The sequence below is a fragment of the Neolamprologus multifasciatus genome, chromosome 7 (genome assembly GCF_963576455.1).
Source record: "Neolamprologus multifasciatus chromosome 7, fNeoMul1.2, whole genome shotgun sequence".
NCBI lineage: Eukaryota > Metazoa > Chordata > Actinopteri > Cichliformes > Cichlidae > Neolamprologus > Neolamprologus multifasciatus.
In genome coordinates, this window is record NC_140445.1 from 28,360,461 (window position 1) to 28,378,932 (window position 18,472).

The window sequence follows — 18,472 nt, forward strand, 5'->3', positions numbered from 1 at the left end:
GGAGCTTCTGTCACTACAAACAATTCCAAGAAAGAAAAAAAACCTCTATTGTCATTCCCATCTCTTCTTTTGTTGAATTTGTCACCTTAAAAGCCAAATCTCCTGTCAAGCAAACCTTCTGTTTGACATTTGTTTCAGTTCATACTTGAATTCTTTATGATTAAGGACTTGTTGATCGATGATGACTCATTCCTCTGACTGAATCGTTTCCCCTTTGTTTTGCCATTCAAGAACGGATGAAGAACAGTGGTTCATTATGATCATTTTTTAAAAGTTCATTCATTTTTCTTGTTTTTCTTTTCTCTACATTCTGGGAGCTCCCGGGGCAGTTTGTTCTGGCAAGTCCTTTGCAGCCACACTTTTCTAGTGATAATGGGCTTCTGGCATATGGCATTTTCTCACATTTAGGGATTTCAACAGCTTTGTCTACTGTCCATTTCAAGTATATCTCAGTCTCATTCAGCCTTGCTTTTAAATTCTGTAATTGCTACACCAAATAAAAAGCCTGCGGTGCTCTGCGCCCTGTGAATTAGAAAGACACATACTGTTTGTCCACTTGTCTGAGCACCGAGGCTGCTGTGTGAATTCCTGCCAAACCTGACAGCTTATCACAGAAGCTTGAAAGTTAATACATACCCTCTACAAACAAAGTTGTAATTCAGGTGAGCAATGCTGACTAGCAGCGTGTTTGCCAATGTGCAATGGGAGTCGGAGAAAGACACTGCTCTTGTCTCCAAAAGTAAAACGTGTGCTTGTGGACTAAACTTTGTTAAGCATTAAACAACTTAAAAATACAATTCTACATTTTGTTTTTAGTAATTTCACAAAGTGACAAACTATTATATTTCAGAAGTACACACTGTCCAATCTTCAAACAAAAGATACGATAGTGAACAGGATGAAGGGAGGGAGTGGATAGATGATCATCATCATAAGAAAAACTGACACATACTATAAGGGAGAGTGAGCAAAAGGGAGCATAACAAGCAAAAACACAGCAACTCTCCTATTACAGAAATATTTCTGACAACTCCCTGTGGCTTCATCTTCCACAGTTCTAACTTTAGTCAGAGTCAAGCAGCCTATTCGCTATGAGAATGACGAGTTCCTTATGTTTCAGCGTTTCTCGGGGCTACTACACTCAGAGGGATCAGTGATCACATAGACACATTTCCATCTCTGACAGAGATGTCTCCTTTCCTCATCCACCAAAAAATGTTCCTCACTACAAAAGCTTTTTAAAAGCTGCTTCTGTTGCAGGCTTGTAAGGCAGCACGGAGGTGCACGAGAGAGGGAGCGTGCATGAAAGAGAGCGAAAGGGAGGAAGCAGATTAGATACTATCCTCTTAATGCCGGCGATACATGGGTGTGAACTGAGGAGTAGAAAATTAGAGGTTTGAGGATGTTTCTTTTCTTTAGCTGGCAGTTACACCAACTTAGCACAAAATAATGAAGTCGTCACTGATAAATGGAAATATTTAAGAAAAAAATGGTTTATGTTAATGTCTTTGTCATATTGCAAAAATGACATTTACATTAACTGAGAACTGATGGTGAAATGTGAGTTCTGCACAGAGCAGACACAAGCTTCACAACAGGCCCCACACCCTGCAAAATTAAACCCATTTTTAAATTATTTCCCTTTGAGGAACTTGCTAGTTCCTCAAAGCATTCAGAGAACAATGATGATAATCAATGAACCAAATTTAAATAAGGTAATCTTCCCTGGCATGTTCATACTACAGATGTCATGCTGCCAGACATTTAGTAGCTGGTCACAGTACACAGTAGAGTTACATGGTTCTTCATATCCAATTCAATACCAAAACAAAATGATCATCCCATGTACTCAAACATAAACTCCTTCATTAAAAACTCATTGATATGATGGCAAGACAATTACTATAGTTGTTAGCATTATATTTTGTTGGAAAGACAGAGTGAAATTTTAATGATTAAGACTGGAAACATTTTATCCAATGGTTAAAACGTTGATTTCACAACGGCAGTGCCAGCTGTAGCAAACATTGTCAACTTGAATTCTTTAAACACATCTGGATGGTGGTCTTCTAAGTGCTTCACTAAATTGGAATATTTTTCTCAGTTAGTTCAAGAAATGCAGTAACATCATTTGTACATTGCCTTTTGCAAATCAATTTTCATACCTTAGTTACTCCCACCTCAAATGCAAAATACTTCCATATCCAACTCTGGCTTTCTTATCAGCTGTACTAGCTGCCATCTTCCAGATGTAGTTTGTGCTGTTCCATTTGTTGTTTTTCTTTGTACAACGTTAGATTAGAGTACGTATGTAACAACTCTTTAGTTCCATGTATTGTTTGTTATTGTGTCTGATTGGCAAATTCCAGTTAGGTTATATTGCCACCTATTGACAGCTTGACAGCTCTTCAAAATTAAGTGGAAAATCTCTATTTTACAAAAATACTTGTGTACATCCAGACATGCAGTATCCTCTGCAAGCACTGCTCTGACCACCCACATTGCACGCCCCGCAATTTCACTACAAGTATGTGCATAAACAGCAACTTCTGTATCAACTGGCTAAGATTTCACGTGGAGGACCATCTTCAGTGATGACACCTGGGTCTGTGGCTAAAATTGAGCAGTTTGCAGCAATTTTCTTTTGAAGAGTCCATAGTTTCCAAGCCAGAAGGCAGTGTGTCAAATGTGGAGACTAGGAAGGTGCTCATTGCGCACTGTGAATTGCTGTCCACAGGCAGAGACTGTCAACGCGTTCTCACGTAGCATCCTGAGGCGTCTGAGGGAGAACATTCAGCAGAAACAACTACAACTGCTTTCCATCCTGCCATTGCGTGCCTGCACAAAGCACATTGAAAATGCAGGAGGTTTTCTTTCTGTTTTTTTTTTTACGGACATCAGCACATACAGTAACTTAAATTTCCTTTTTTGGACTTTGTCCACTAGCAGTAAATTAAAAATAAGGTGGACAAAAGCAGGGGCCAGGTACTGCCCCTTTTTAACCTGGTAACCTGGGAGTTTCATGGCCAAAGACTGGCCCATTTCTTTTTCTCACCATAGAGAAATGTATTTAATTTTTTTAAAAAGTTTCTATCATAATAGTTCACAGTTCATTTGTGCTGCACAATATAGGTAATTTGTCTTAATAGGCTAAAATTAGGCTACCTACCATTATGTGGATATATTCTGAATGTCTTGATGCCATTTAGAATCAATCATGTCTGTTCTCGCTGTGTTATATTCTACACTAGAATAAATGACTTAAATAACTAAATCACTTAATTCTGTAAAGACTGTCCCCTTACTCATGGCCTCTTTTTATCGGGATCAGAAGCATTGTGCGGGCATATCAGCAGCTCTGATGCTCCAAAAACATGCCATTAAAAGTTGTTATGCAATATTACACAGATCATACTGGGACCTTAAAACAATGTTTTCCTCTTAATATCTCTGATTCATTGGTTACATGTTGAACTTATTAGCCTAAACTAGGCTAATAACCTTGCAACTGGGGTCTGTCCTCTGGTAAACAGGCTAGTTAACTTAGCACATTTGGCAACATCTTACTCCAACACTTTTGTTTGTTTCAGCCTCCCCTGACCACTTTTTACTCTCTCTAATCACTGACTGACGCTTAATTCAATAGGCCCAAGCAACTCAAACATTTGGGAGGGGAGAAATCTCTCAGATGGTAGAACCAATCTGATCGACTGTGATGCAGGGGTTGCACTGCTAGAAGAATTGAAATTGTGAAGAAAATAAAGTAATTGTCAAAATAATTTTTCCCCACTAAACTGGCCCAAGAGAGAGGAGAACGTGAACCGGCCCATCAAAAATCTGACTGACTGTCCCGATTACTCTCCTGTCCCTGGATCAAAGTGTTGAAACACAGGAAAAGATTGTAAAACAGCAGCCATGGTGACGATTGGGGCAATCATGGCTCAAGAGTTGGGAGTTCGCCTTGTAATCGGAAGATTGCCGGTTCGAGTCCCGGCTTGGACAGTCTTGGGCAAGACACTTCACCCGTTGCCTACTTGTGGTGGTCAGAGGGCCCGGTGGCGCCAGTGTCCGGCAGCCTCGCCTCTGTCAGTGCGCCCCGGGGTGGCTGTGGCTACAATGTAGCTTACCATCACCAGTGTGTGAATGGGTGGATGACAGGTTGTGTAATGCGCTTTGGGGTCCTTAGGGACTAGTAAAGCACTATACAAATACAGGCCATTAACAAGGGTGGACGAAAAAAAAAAAGATATTAAAAAACCAAAAATGGATGGAAAATCAGGTTAGGTTTTTGATTTTTAGAGGCTGATTCCCTGAACCTTTTGATCACACCTCCTCCTTTTTGATAATTACACATAAGCCACAGGTTATTGGAAGTTTCCGGATTACTGGACTGTGGACTTTTAAGTCTCTAAGGTGGTGGAAGAAGATAAAGGAATTGGGACCAGAAGGAGCACATTGTGCTTATTGCAACGAATTAGGAATACCTGATTAAGGCTTTGAAATTTGTTGGATGGACAGAAGGCTGATTAAGTTGAGTTAATTTTAATGACTAGGTTAATTCCATGGCATAATTTGGACCTCCATTTGACAAATAAGTAAGAGCAAACTAGACTTTGTGCAGGGAGGTGTGTATCTGTGTCCATGCTGTGTGTGTTAACCTAAGCTGATACAGGCAGGCGTGCGCACACACACACACACACACACACACACACACACACACACACACACACACACACACACACACTCTTATTACATTTCACCTGTTTGACTTTTAATTTCCGCATATTTCTTAAAGACCTTTGCAGGCAAAAACACAGAGTGATGATTCAGTTGAGGACAGGCAGGGAGGAAAGTGGAGCGTGATGGCAAAATGCAGAGAGAGGGAGAGAAAAACATGAAGAAACCTCTTTTGCTGTCCCCCGCCTTCAGCCTCTCAGCAGGTTTTTACCTCCTGTGGTTTTGCTGCTCCACAGAGACATGAGCTGACATCAAAAGTGATGCTAAAAAGTACATGTGCACGCAAACACACAGGCACACACACCTAATATTCACCTCCTGTGCTCCACTACCCTCCGTAGACATAAGCTGATTAGCCTGCAAATTGAAAGCTCATATAGCAGATGGTGATTCATATGCATTTTAGATGCACACATGTATAATGTGGCTCAAACACTGAGACACAGACTCACAAAAACTGGAAAATATTCCACAGACAGACTCAGACTGTGTATTAAACCAAAAAATTCTCAGATATATATCTCTTACACACACACACACACACACACACACACACACACACACACACACACACCATGTCATTTAGGCTGAAGATGAAAGTCACTAAATTAAAAAGGCTCTGCGTGAGTCTACCCTCTTCCAAAAATATCGGTCTCTCCCCCTTTCAGTCTGCATCTCCCTCTTTTCTCATTCTCTTTCTTTCCTGTTTATTGCAGTCACCGACTCTACGATGCTGATGTGAAATCTGGGTCCCTAATAGGATAACGGTGTTATAGTTATTCTTAAGGATCTACCAAGCAATTTCACAGGTTAGTGGCCTCAAATGCCAGGAGAGGGAAACAATTTCAGAGAACTTCGCAGTGCCAGAATTATGGCAGGTTATAGCTTTCAGTGTTGATTTCTTTCAGTCTCTTTTAACCAGCTTTTAGTCTAGATTTGATCAAACTCTTTTCTATAATCAGCATTATTACTGATGCTTTTAATCCTGTTTTTATTCTTTGTCATTTCCATGTTTATCTTTTCAATTTATTTTTTATTTCATTCTTTGGTTTGTGCGTCTTGTGTCCTGTGACCATTCATCAGTGAAGCACTTTGAACTGTGCTAACCCGTATGACAGGTGCAATAAAAATATAATTTTATTGATTCATTTGTTCTGGGAGGCACGCTTGCTCTACAGTATAGTATAGGCATTTCTCATATATGTATATATAAGATAAATGCAAGGTGCATTCTACCTGGGCTGAGAAGACAGTTTATTACTGATGGCATTCATTCCGTCCAGCAGAGTAAACCTGTGTTTGTGCAAGTGTGGCACTATGTTAAAGACAGAGACATGAAAATAGTAGCCCCCCATTTTATTTTATGCTCAGAGACATTTTCTTTTAGTAAGGCCACTGTAATGTCAGTTTTACTGTTGTATAAGGTCCACCAGCAGAGGGCGCGCAGTCCTGTACGCATCGGTAGCTGACGCTACACTAGAAGAAGTAGTGTCAGTGGTGAAGAGGCAGCGTACGGCCTGCGCGGCGAAAGAACTGATTAATCAGACATTTTTCTGTCTTTACAGGTAAGCTGAGTGGTTGATAATATAAACAGATGTTATAAAAGTGACAGACAGCAGTGGCAATTAATGATAAATGTCTTGTTTGTGGTGAATGTTAAGCTAAAGATCTAATTTCCAAGTTGGTCCAGTTGTTAGCCTGTGCCGATCCAAGTGTTAGACTGTACCTAAAGTTTGTGAGTTCATTGCAGGTGTATTTTTGGGTTAAAGCCACAAGATATATATTTTGCACAATAAGAGAAAATGTGAATTGCTTTATGTTTAGTTCATGAAGAGTGAATGCTATAAAAATATGTTAAGAAAAACATTTATTTGAAAGAGATTAGTTTGATAAATACAGTTAAGAAGACAGGTTCATAAATAGATCAAAACAGAAGTAAAAACAAGATAAAACTGTAATGAGAGTTCACTATGTTATTCATGCGTATAGTAAAATGTATTTTTGTGATTTAAGCAGTTTATAAGAGTGGTGCATGTGAATATGAAACTGTATAAGCTAATTGTATAAAGTAATGCCAGCTACACAAGAAGAAGTAGTGTCAGTGGTGAAGAGGCAGCGTACGGTCTGTGCGCCGAAAGAACTGATTAATCAGACATTTTTCTGTCTTTACAGTTTTCTGTAAAAATAAATATGTTGCACGGGAGATGAGTTGGCCCATCATTTCAGCAGTGTAACACAAACACCATGTACAAACCCCCCTCCCAAAAAAACTTTGTTTTAAATTGAGATTTCATTTATATGTCTTCTCGTCTCATACAGACTATCTGTGAATTGTGGTATGGATGATCTGTGTGGGAAGAGAGAACTGTCTTGGATCATCATGCGATGAGTTCAGAGATCTTTAAGGATGCTTAAAATTGCTTAAGAAGTTTAAAGAGCCTTAAAATCCCACCTAACAGATTGCATGTCATTATTTTAATAATTTTCTGATAATTTATACATAGTTTTTATAGTTTAGTTAATATATAGTTTCTAGCAACCAGCCGCTACCAGGAGGTCAGTGACCAGTCTCTAAGTCTGCGAGTCTGTTGCTTTTGGCAATCGATTTCACAGTGACTGCCAGCAATCTCCAGTAACCACTGACAACCAGTCAGGGAATAAACATTTTTCCCTAGCAACCACTGGTTATTAGTTGGTGACCTACTGACCTACTCCAAACCTGTGCTACTGGGGTCTTAATGTATGTATTCTAATATGTAGAATGGAATTAAGTTTGCACATATTTCTCGCATCTTTGTCACTTTCCTCCAGTGCCACCTCTGTTTGGAATCTCTTTTGTTTTTTTTTCCATTCTCATGATGAGTACTGCGGATGAACAGTAGCATTATATGTGCAGATTTCTCCCCCCCCCCCCCCCCCCCCCCCCGGTTCCATTTATTAAAAAAAATAAAGATTTACTGCTGGCTGAGTTGTGAAGGGTGTCTGAGGTAGTTATATTTGGATGAGGAGGAATTCAGCAGCAAAATATGGAGCTTTTCAATGCTTGTAATGTTAGTGAAAGCAAATCCTGTCCTTTTCTTTAATATTTCGAAGCTGAAATCTAACCACATCTTTATCTTGTATCTATATTTTAAAACACAGCTCTAAGAATCAAACAAGCTCTGTCCAGACTAGTGTTTTAGCACAATGTCAGGAATAATCTCTGTCTCTGAAAAGATCACAAGATCATTCACATGCACTGGGTATGCTGATGCAAGAAAGCAGATGACTGGTTGACCAGATGTTGGTTTGCTTGATTTGGCATCATGGAAAACGTAGGTTAGGAGTCATAGCAAAGCAAATAGGGTGAGATTATCTACTGGCAAAGGAAGGCTAGGAATGGGAAACTGATCACCCCGAAGGAAGAGGAAAATCAGTAAAAGTATGTGAGCATAATTAGTGTATTTTAGCTATGAGACCCATTAAGGAAAAGTGAATGTGGGTGCCAGCATTTTCACTAGATCAGCACTGTTTCTAAAAGTCTCTATTTGGATGCTAGGCGTAAATGTATAAAAAGTTACACATTTTAAAACTAAAACAAATTAGTATGGCTGTACCCTAAAAGGGCATAAATATAATGATGATACATCGCAATATGTAAAGAGAATGATGCCATTGTGGACCTACATTCATTTTCGTGGTCATTAAGGCTGTGTTTGGGCTCCTACGCCGCTCGTTCTTGTACTCTGTTCATTTACTTGATTAGAAAGATGATAGTGCAAGTCTAAAGAGATGGATGGGAGTTGGTGACTTTGCAATCCAATAAAATCTAGCTGCATGATTTAATGAATGTAGAGGGGGGGAAAATGCAATCTTGCTCTTCACGTTTGCCTCTTCTCTTTGTTATTCTCATCATCCTCCCCATTTAGTTTTTTGTTTTTTTCTCAGCTCTGCTCAGCTCGCTACACCTATCTGTTTGAGTTATCAGTGGGACTGCTAATGGCTGTCTGCTGTGATAATGGCCTAACAATATGAGGTAATGAGCTAACAGTGAGCTGTTACACAACTAGGCCGTTGATGTCTATAACATACTTGGTTGAGTGAAGCGTGGTGTGTCGGCGTGTGTGCAACAGAAAAAGGAAAGAGGTAAGCAGGAGTTAAATTGGGATTAAGGGCTCAAGCTTAGCAAAGAGGCTCTCAAAGGAAAAAAAAAACATAGCCAAAATCACTTACTCATTTCTATTGTGCAAAAATGCATTCTTTAATTCTAAGAGGCTAAAATAAATAGCTTAGCCCCTTATCTTTATTCCTTTGCATGAAGTATCTGACACCCACCTCTCATCACCTACTCCTAGCACATTTCCAGAACATAATGATGTGTGTGAACAAGCAGGGGAGACTGTGAAGTGCCAGTCAATCAGATGCCGTCAATGTGCTGAGGTGAGCTAAATCAGGAGCGAGTGGGCGAGTCTCTGCTTCTCACTGTAACTTAATGTGACGTTTTAATTAAAGAGTCCATATATAACGGTGAAGACCTTAGCTTGATGAGGGACACCGAAAGAGTCACAAATGAAATGCTGCATATAATGAACGTGTATGTCTCTATGAACACCAGTAGAAAAATCAAAGTTCTGTTTAAGCATTAACCGTGATTCCTTCGTTAAAACCTGAAAGGATGTGATTAATATTAATATAGTCTTCAGTAGAAACAGATACTGCATAATCATTGTTAACCAAGCTTATGATTTTGCAGAACATGAAAGCATATCTCAGTCGTGGAACTTAAAATCTATAACCATTTATCAAAACCATTTCTTTCTGTATGTTGATTTTTGCTGTTTGTATATCAGCAATATCAATAATAATAATAATATTTATTTATTGATGTTCTGTTGCTATTACAAGCAGTTATTTCTTGCTTTTGCATCTTGTATGACAAAGACAAAACTGAACCATTACAGTCTTAATGCAAGAATGGTAACTGTGCATTAAATATGGCAAACTTTACTATATTGTGAATCACTTTTAATTTAATTAAACAAAAAAACTAGATCCACGCAGGAAAAAAATTCACAGCAATGTGACGACTAGAGACCCTTTAAAAGAGAGAGAGAGAAAACAGAATCAGCATTGAGTGACTAAAGAATAAGGATCCTGTATCCAGGGAAGGATACTGTTGACTAACATATAACCTGGTTGTAAATAAATTAGAAGGTTACCTAGGTAACTAGATCACGGAATGCCCAATAACGACCAGCCATCAGCAACAAAGTTATTTGTGGCTTAAGAAGATACACACGCCAGCCTATCTGTTCAGTGTGTGACAGCTTTGGACCCGTCAAGAGGGTTTGTTTGAGTACTGTGATCGCTGGGTGCTGTCTCCTGGAGTTAAGTGAACTGTTCCCTGACCACTACCGAACCCTAACCTACAACTGCCTGGGTAAAAATCTCTTTATCGAGACCATCCATCCATTTTATTCTACTTATCTAATTGAGGGGGCGACTGGAGCCCATCCCAGCTGTCATGGTACACTTTGCCAAGGTTACAGATTGTCACAGGTAGAAACAGCCATACACACAATTACAATTAACTTAATCCCCTGCATGCCTTTGCATATTCTCCCCTGTGTCCCCACTTCCTCCCATATTCCAAACTCCACAAAGAAAGGCTGCAGACTGGATTCAAATCTAGGACCTTCTTGCCGTGAAGTGACACCACTATGTCATCCATACACCACAGTTCTGGCTATTGTTAATGACAAATATGTGAGATGGACCAGTGCTTCATAAAATAAACCCCAAAATGTGAATATGAGAGAGGAGCTGAGCTGTGGGGACAAATTGATCCTGCTGATTACTAAGTGCAGTGCGAGCACAGGCCAGCGGGACAGTGGTGAGGGGGTATAGCCGTGCCTGGTGTGGGTACATGCTAATTTAAGCTTTCTCCTGAAGTAGCTGTACAATGAACCATAAAATTATGAGTCACTGAGGTAAGCCAAAGGAATTTTATAAAATATTATGCAATATTATCACTTTTATTTTGTACTTGCAGTTTTGTTTCAACTCATTGTTTGAAGTCCCTTAAACTCCAAAGCTGTATGTTTTATTTAATGATCAGGTTTTTTATTTATTTATATTTTCCCTTCAGATATCTTCACCTTTACTTTCTTCTTGCTTTATTGAAATGGAATATGTAAGAAGAACCACTTTGCCAAAAACACGATGTTCTTCTTCTAGGTTATTTTGACTTCTTGTGAGCAATGTGTATATTTATCCTCTTTATTTTTAGTCATCTGTGTGGTTAGCATTTTGTTGTTTGCTCAGATTAATGTAACATCAATAAAGATTTCGCCACATTCTCACTGCATGATGAAATAATTCAAATTAATGTATGCTGCAACATGTAAATTTCAGATATATAAATATTATTCTTTCTTCTTTCTTCTTGGCAAATAAACATTTTATACGGCTGTCACATTACATCCAACCCATTAGCTGATAGCCACACATTCTGTTATTCACTCATAAAATCTAATTAAAGCAGAGGTACAACAAATAATGTGATAAAAAAAAACTTCTAAACCAAGCAGAAGGGATATTTCTGTGCAAGCATTACAGCTTCAACCAAAAACACCCAATAGAGGCCAGTTTATGCAGAATTTCAATACTTTGTTATAGTAAATTACTAAAAATCTGCACCTTAACAATCTCTCTGGATCTGCACTGACTGCTGTGAATACAAAGGTGTTTTACTGGACTGAAATCGAGGCTGTCTTATTTCTGAGTAGAGTGAGCTGATGTTTGATTGACAGAGGTGCAAAGAAGAGGCAAAAAGAAGAAAAAGACAGTTAAAGCTCACCAGGAGAGAGACATGCACATACACCTGTGAGTATGTGCATATTTTGTATTTTGTCTACGCTTGTGTGCTGGCTTTCCGTGTGTCAAATTTCATGTATGTATTTCATATTCTGCACACACACTTTCCCACACAAGAGATTATGGCAGCTCAATGTTGAATGAATGCTGATAGTGTGGGTAAATCACAGACCAACCATATGTTTCACTGCTTCCTCCTACACGGTCTAACAATATTCTCTGGTCCCTCACATGGTCACGGATGACCAGACCAACTTTATTCAAAGGCAGCCTAAAGAAATACTCTCCTCTTTGCTTTCTTTACCAGTTCTAGGGTTATTGTTCATTTACTGGGTGGCTTGCAAGAACCCTAGCAAGACTCTGATGGGAAGTGTTATGAATTGTATTGCATTGATTTGGGACCCACAATGCAGACTTGAAGATTAACTTAAAGTGAACAAAAAGCAAATCTTTACTGAGGCTGAAGATAGCAAAAACCTACCAACAGAACACACACATCCTGACAACAATACAAAATAACAAAGAATAAAAGCAAAGTCAGGCTCCCAATGAAATCACAAATATGGGTCACACCACGGTAATGATACACAGCTGAAACTAATCCAAAAAAACAAGACAGGGGAAGCAAAACAGAAACAACACACAAGACATGGTTACCAAAATAAAAGCAGATGTAAAGAAACAAAGAAACACCTAACACAGAAAGAGAGACTTGACAATAAGACAGGGACCATGGGGAAAACAAATAAAACAAGAAACTAAATACAAACTGTGAACATAACCCACATAACTAAAACTAAAGCCTGAAAACAACAAAACTCGAATTGCACAACATTAGCAAAATAAGAGTCTAACTGAAAATGTTAAATAACAGGCATTGAAAGTCCAAACTCAACACTGAGTCAAAGACACAGGACCATGACAGCAGGTCAATGGTTACCGTTATCCTCAAAGCATTTGAAATATTTCTGTTGACTGAAACCAGCATAGCTCATCACTTCTCCCATCCATAGCCATCCAAGTAAGGTTCCACTGCAGCTAGTAATTCAGTCAAAGTCACTTATAGGGTTTTTGACTTACAATTTGCTCTTATTTACAACATAAAAAAAAAAAAATCAAAAGGCTACATTGATCAGGTTCATTATGTTTCAAAACATTATTAGAAACCACTTCAATACCTTTCGGACTCGACACAAAAAAGCATCACAATTTAAACTACAGAATTTTCTTTTTTAAAGCACACCTAGGGCATTATCCACTCTTGTTGGTTGGCATCTTCAAACAATTTTCAGCTTCCTGTTTACCTAAATACAATACTTTATAAAACCTCATAATTCATGACAACACAGGGAACGCCTGAATTTAGCAACAGTTAAAGGGCGACTTATTGAGCTTATTTCTAGAGTATTCGGAACGCAAAGTTTGGTATGCCTAAAGCGATGACCATGATGAGGTAAGCACATAACTTAGGAAATCAAGTGTTCAGAGTAGTTTAAAGCATACACGTTTGGCTACTAACATTTCCATGGCAGAGCCATGGCACGGTATGAAAAGGAAAAAAACAAAACGCTTGGACACTGCTTGCACGGGGCGCCTACACAAACGCAAAGTAGGAGATGAAGCATCGCTGAATATGTTTCCAAACCAACTTCATTCTAAGCCAAAGACTAGAAAATATGGTGAAGCATATCTTCCCTTTGGTTTCACCTGCACAAGTGCCAAGGTAGGTCTTCCCTGCAGAATTGGTTTTCACTTCATTGGGGCTGTTCAAAACACGGACAAACAGTATCCCACATTCTTGATTTTTAGTTCAAACACTTGTTGTAATGACTAACTACTCCTGACATTTTGGAGATGTTAGATCTTTATACAGTAAAGTTACGGTGGGATAAAAATAATATCAGGCTGATCCTGCCATGATTTGTTCCCTTCGTTCAAATCACGGACAAACAGTATCCCACAGTTGTTTATGTTTTTAAACCCATTTTGCACAGAGAGGCATTTTTAAAAAAAATGTATTGATAGCAATGTTGAACATTATTACACAGGAAAAAAAAAACAACTACACGTAAAATAATCACACTGTGACGCCTCTGCTTTGTAAATAGAGGGACAGTAACTGCGTGTGTGTAAGCATGTAAAAACCAAAGATATAGAGAAAATACTGTTAATATGAATATCTGCCATTCTGCAATTCATCTCATGTAAACAATAACGTGCGCACAGCATGACATGGCACATACCTTTGACGTTGCGTGACGAACTCTGTATTCCTCGTCCACACGTAAACGCAAAAAATGAGTTTTAAAAAATCTCGGTTTTCGGTGATTCGAAACGCCGTTTAAGCGTGGACGAAACAGCTGCGTTTTCAAAAATACCCGTGTAGGTGTGGACGTAGCGTAAAAGAGTTAGTAGTTTATTTTCTTACTACCTGTAATTTATTGCAGATTACTTGTATTGGCTTAATTGTTTACTAAATGTTTGAGGTGTGAAATAAACCGCAATGGAGCAGAATATGGGTGTGTGTGGTTGGAGGATGTGTTAATGTGTGGGAGGATGGGGGCGCGAACATTTTTCATGTAAAACAAAGGGGGGCCCAGCAAATAAAGTTTGGGAACCACTGACCTAACCTAATCAAGCACTCACACTCAAATGTATGCAGCGGTGGAAACTCACTATCTTGGCCAAGGATACTTGAACATGCAGGCTGAAGGAGCCAGGGATAAAACCACCAACATTGTGTTTGGTAGGTCGCCCACTCTACTTCCTGTCACACAGCCCAGATCATCTCATACCAGTTTCTTGAACATGACATTGAGTTTGAGATCTGGTGACGCTGGAGGCCTTTTGAATACAATCTAATAGAGCACCTCTTAGATGTGGTGGAACAAGAGATGTCTATCATCGATCATGCCAGTATGGACTAAAATCCTTAGGAATATTTCCAGCACCTTGTTTAATCTATACCATGAAGAATTTGGCGAATTCTGAAGGCAAAAGTGGTTCCAACTGAGTACAAATAACGTGGTAAGTTTGGATTTCCTACAATTTGGTTCTGAAATTTCTGTGGTTTTAACTAATTAATTAATTTGCAGTGACTCTTGATCACATTTAAATCCACTAAAACTAAGTCTAACTACAGTTAGACAGATATAAGACAGATTTTCAATGGAAAACTCATTTAATTAGAGCAGCACTACATGGTTAGACCATTTAATGTTATCTTAGTGGAGTTTAGTGTCTGTATATACAATTTTTATATTAACTTGTGGTATCTTGGTGCAATACTGAGAAAACACTTTAATTGAAACATCTCATGACAAATTCTGAGGAATATGTGTGCATCTTCTGAGAGGACAGGCTTGTTTGATGTTGGTTCAAGGTCTCTAATAAGAATGTTTTACAAAGTGAATGTGCCTTCAACTAAATTTAATCTAAAGTATAGAAGCCTTTAGATCACAAGAAGCGTCCTGTAATCTATCAAAAGATGCACAGATGGAAGAAAATGTTTTTCCCTAATGTAGCCTAATACTAAACACTGGGTCACCCATCTATGTATGAATGTGTGCATAGTACCTTGTATCGCTATAATAATAATAATAATTTTGATGATCCTTACCTCCAGGACAAATGTCTCTTATTCCATTTATTCTGAGGAGTCAGGCTTCGTTTCCTGCGCCCCATTGTGCCCTCAGCTTCAGACACATCTGGGAGAGAACATCTGGGTGTTTTCATTAGGCCCAGGGTGGCTTGGTCTAAAAACAAATAGAGAGAGAGAAAGAGAGAGAAGGGAGAGAGAAAGGAATTTGATTGCATCAGAGAGGTGCTGATTCAACTATATGGAAAATTCAGTGGCTATAGTCTGTGGTTTTCTTGATTGGATTGCATTACAGGATGTCATTAGTTATTCAGTGCATGCTGCCTCCATCCAGCAAATGTGACAGATTTCCCACAGCCGCTTCAAACAAACACAGCCTCATACCCAACACTCCAGTCTCTCTTAGCCCTCCAAACTTCTGCATGGCTTTGATAGCGTTGGTCAGGGCCTCCTTGGTCTGAAGCTGGCCTGTCACGGGATCAGGTGGCGGGAGGTACCCAAACTTACTCAGCCAGTCCTGGAAGGGAAACAGAATACATCCGAATACAGGGTACATCAGGTCAACAGAGTTTACTCCAGATACTTCACGGATATTAAGTATCCTAAAGCTGCTATGAAGGTTGGAGGCTCTTTTGGTTTTCTGCTTTAGATATTGCACTTTGATATACAATCCTACCTGGACAATTGTTTTGCATAAGTTATTTTTTTGTTCCTCCGTGAGCATGTATATGTCTTGGTATACACTGATCAGTGAAAGTCTAATATTAGCAAAAAACTAATCCACTTTCTCAACCATTCACCATTGTGCTTTAAAAATGTTGAAATATGACGGAGTCATTACGATATGCCTCTAATTATTTATTACATACTTGTTGCAGTCCTCTATATTTTGCAGTAATGGAACTGAGTAAGACTATCATAATCACAACATGTTATGATAGTCTGTATCAGTGAGCTGCATATTGATTTTAATGTAGCTGAACAGTTTCATCAGCAACTATAGTCAAAATATAATATATACAAAGATGTAAAAAAGTCCAACCTCTTTCAGTTCTAAAATTTATGTATAAGGACATAATAAACAAAACATCTGGTCCATAACAGGTCTTAAAATTAGCCAAGTAAACCTGAGATATACAATAATACAACATATTACACCGTGTCATTATTTATTTGAGAAAATTATGCCAGTGTGTGAAATATTATACACACCCTTATTGCTTCCATATGAATTAAGAGGTTAAGTAACAGTCAGGTGCTGCTGTAATCAAATGCACTTGATTAACTGATCATTAGGAAGTGTTTACAAAAGCAGTTTGCTGGTCTGGAGCAATCAGGTGTGTTTTAACACAATGCCAAACAGGAAAAAATCTCAGCAATGATCCTAAAGAAGCAGTTGTCAGTGCCTATAAATCTGGGAAATGTTATGAGGGAATTTCCAAGCAATTTGGAGTCCATCATTTTAAAGTGAGAAAGATTATTTGAATGTTGAAAACAAAACAAAAAAGTAATGGACATCCCAGCATATTTACCCCAAGCAAATTCCCAACTATAAGACTTCTGGAATGGATGAGAGTCAGATGTTTAATCATGACGCACAGAACCACATTGGGTAAAAACCAAACATAATATATCAGCAGAAACACTCCATACTCTATCAGATATATTGGTGGAGGGGTGATGATTTTGCCTGCCACAGGAGCTGGGGACCTTGAGCGTTTCCATGTACCAAAGTATTCAATAGTCAAAAGTGAAACTGTCTGTTTGACAGCTAAAGCTTTGACCTAAATTGTGTCACACAACAGGACAATAATCCCAAGAACAGCAGTAAACCTCCAACAGAACGACTGAAAAAGAAAATAATCAATATGTTTTAATGGCTCTTTCAAAGTCTAGACCTAAGCTGTGGTGGGACTTTTATAGAGCTTTGCATAAATACAACCACAAACCACAATGACCTGATACAACATTGTAAAAACCACAAAAACAAAAGATCAGAATTCCTCCAGAATGATATGAGAGACTAATAAAGTCAAACAGAAAACAATTACTTCAAGTTATTGCTGATAAAACGGTTACAAGCAACTGACACTGGGGTGTACTTAATTATCCACACACTTTCTGCATTTTGGCTAATTCTTGTTAAATAAATGATGACTGCATCTCTATTTATCTTGGGGACCAGTGAAGTGGCTGCCAATCAGCGCACTCCAGTCAATTTGAATAGATTTGAAACATCTAAGATGTGACAGATGAAAGCATCCGAGCTGCAACTTGAGTACTCCTCTATTCCCTTCTTTCGCTTACTTTCCCACCAGAGCTCTTTTGTTGTCTAGGCACCTTGATTTATTTATTTATTTTTAATTATTATTTTCCTTTCTTTTGTCTTATCTCCACTAACGCCTCCCCCTCCATTCTTCTGTCCGGACAGACAATAAGAGATGGCAGATTTGAAATAGGTTTTTGATCAGCACTCATCAGAGGTGAGTGACAGAGATCGATAGCGAGGTATCTTTTCTGTACCGACAACACCGGGAAAATCCCATTAACTGAATGACTTCGCTTTAGTGAAGCACTTTGCTCCCTGATTACTTCCCTCCTCATCCTTGGCTTTGCTTTTTGTCCAGAGGACTTGGAAAAAGTTTACAGGGGAATTGAGCTGACCCTCAACTACAGTGCAGAAGATAAGAAACAATAACAATTTCCCGAAAGGATGTAATGTCATGGGCAAGTGGAAGAGGTCAAAGAATTTAAAATAGTTAAATTGACTGTGTGACTCTAGAGACAATATCCGTGGTGATTTTCTCCCATAAAGAAAATCAACCCCATAGGTCTTTAGTGCAATCAGCTTATGATTGCCTATAGTTACCTTTTATTTCCAGTGGCCTTGTGCAAAGCAGGATGAGTCACTAATACAATTGCCCCAGAATAAAATAAATGTATTTATGTTCAAGTGACAAAGCCCCCTATGGGCCACGGTAATTATGATGGGGCAAAGAAAGCAGCAGAAGGCGAGGAGAGGTTTCTGGAACAATTTCACCTTCATCTCATGTGCAGCGAGATGAGGATAAAATCTAAAGGGGTTAAAGCTCCAGGAAAACTTGTGATAAATAGAATAAATTTATAACATGACCAACCAATTTTGGTTTGTGGCCTTTTTTATGACCATGAAGGGCAAAGAAGGTACTCAGATGCAGTAGACAACTGTTCACTTTCAGTTTCAGATGAAAAGTCAGCATTTTGTGATTTAACCATGACAGTAACCTATTATAACCTTAAAAT

General features: G+C 38.7%; 1 protein-coding gene across 2 annotated transcripts in view; it reads right to left on the reverse strand.

Moving 5' to 3' along the window:
- Positions 1 to 18,472, reverse strand: part of LOC146514484 (matrix metalloproteinase-17-like) — a 90,636-nt gene that overhangs the window by 38,409 nt on the left and 33,755 nt on the right. For both annotated transcript variants that reach the window (XR_014875097.1, XM_085166459.1), the window contains exons 2-3: positions 15,575 to 15,707; positions 15,212 to 15,347 (exon numbers count right to left, since the gene is read on the reverse strand). Coding sequence is in view for 1 of the 2 variants with exons in the window: in XM_085166459.1 (XP_085022585.1) it covers positions 15,212 to 15,347; positions 15,575 to 15,707 (269 nt within the window). In the remaining variant the exon portion in view is untranslated. The remainder of the gene's footprint in view (positions 1 to 15,211; positions 15,348 to 15,574; positions 15,708 to 18,472) is intronic.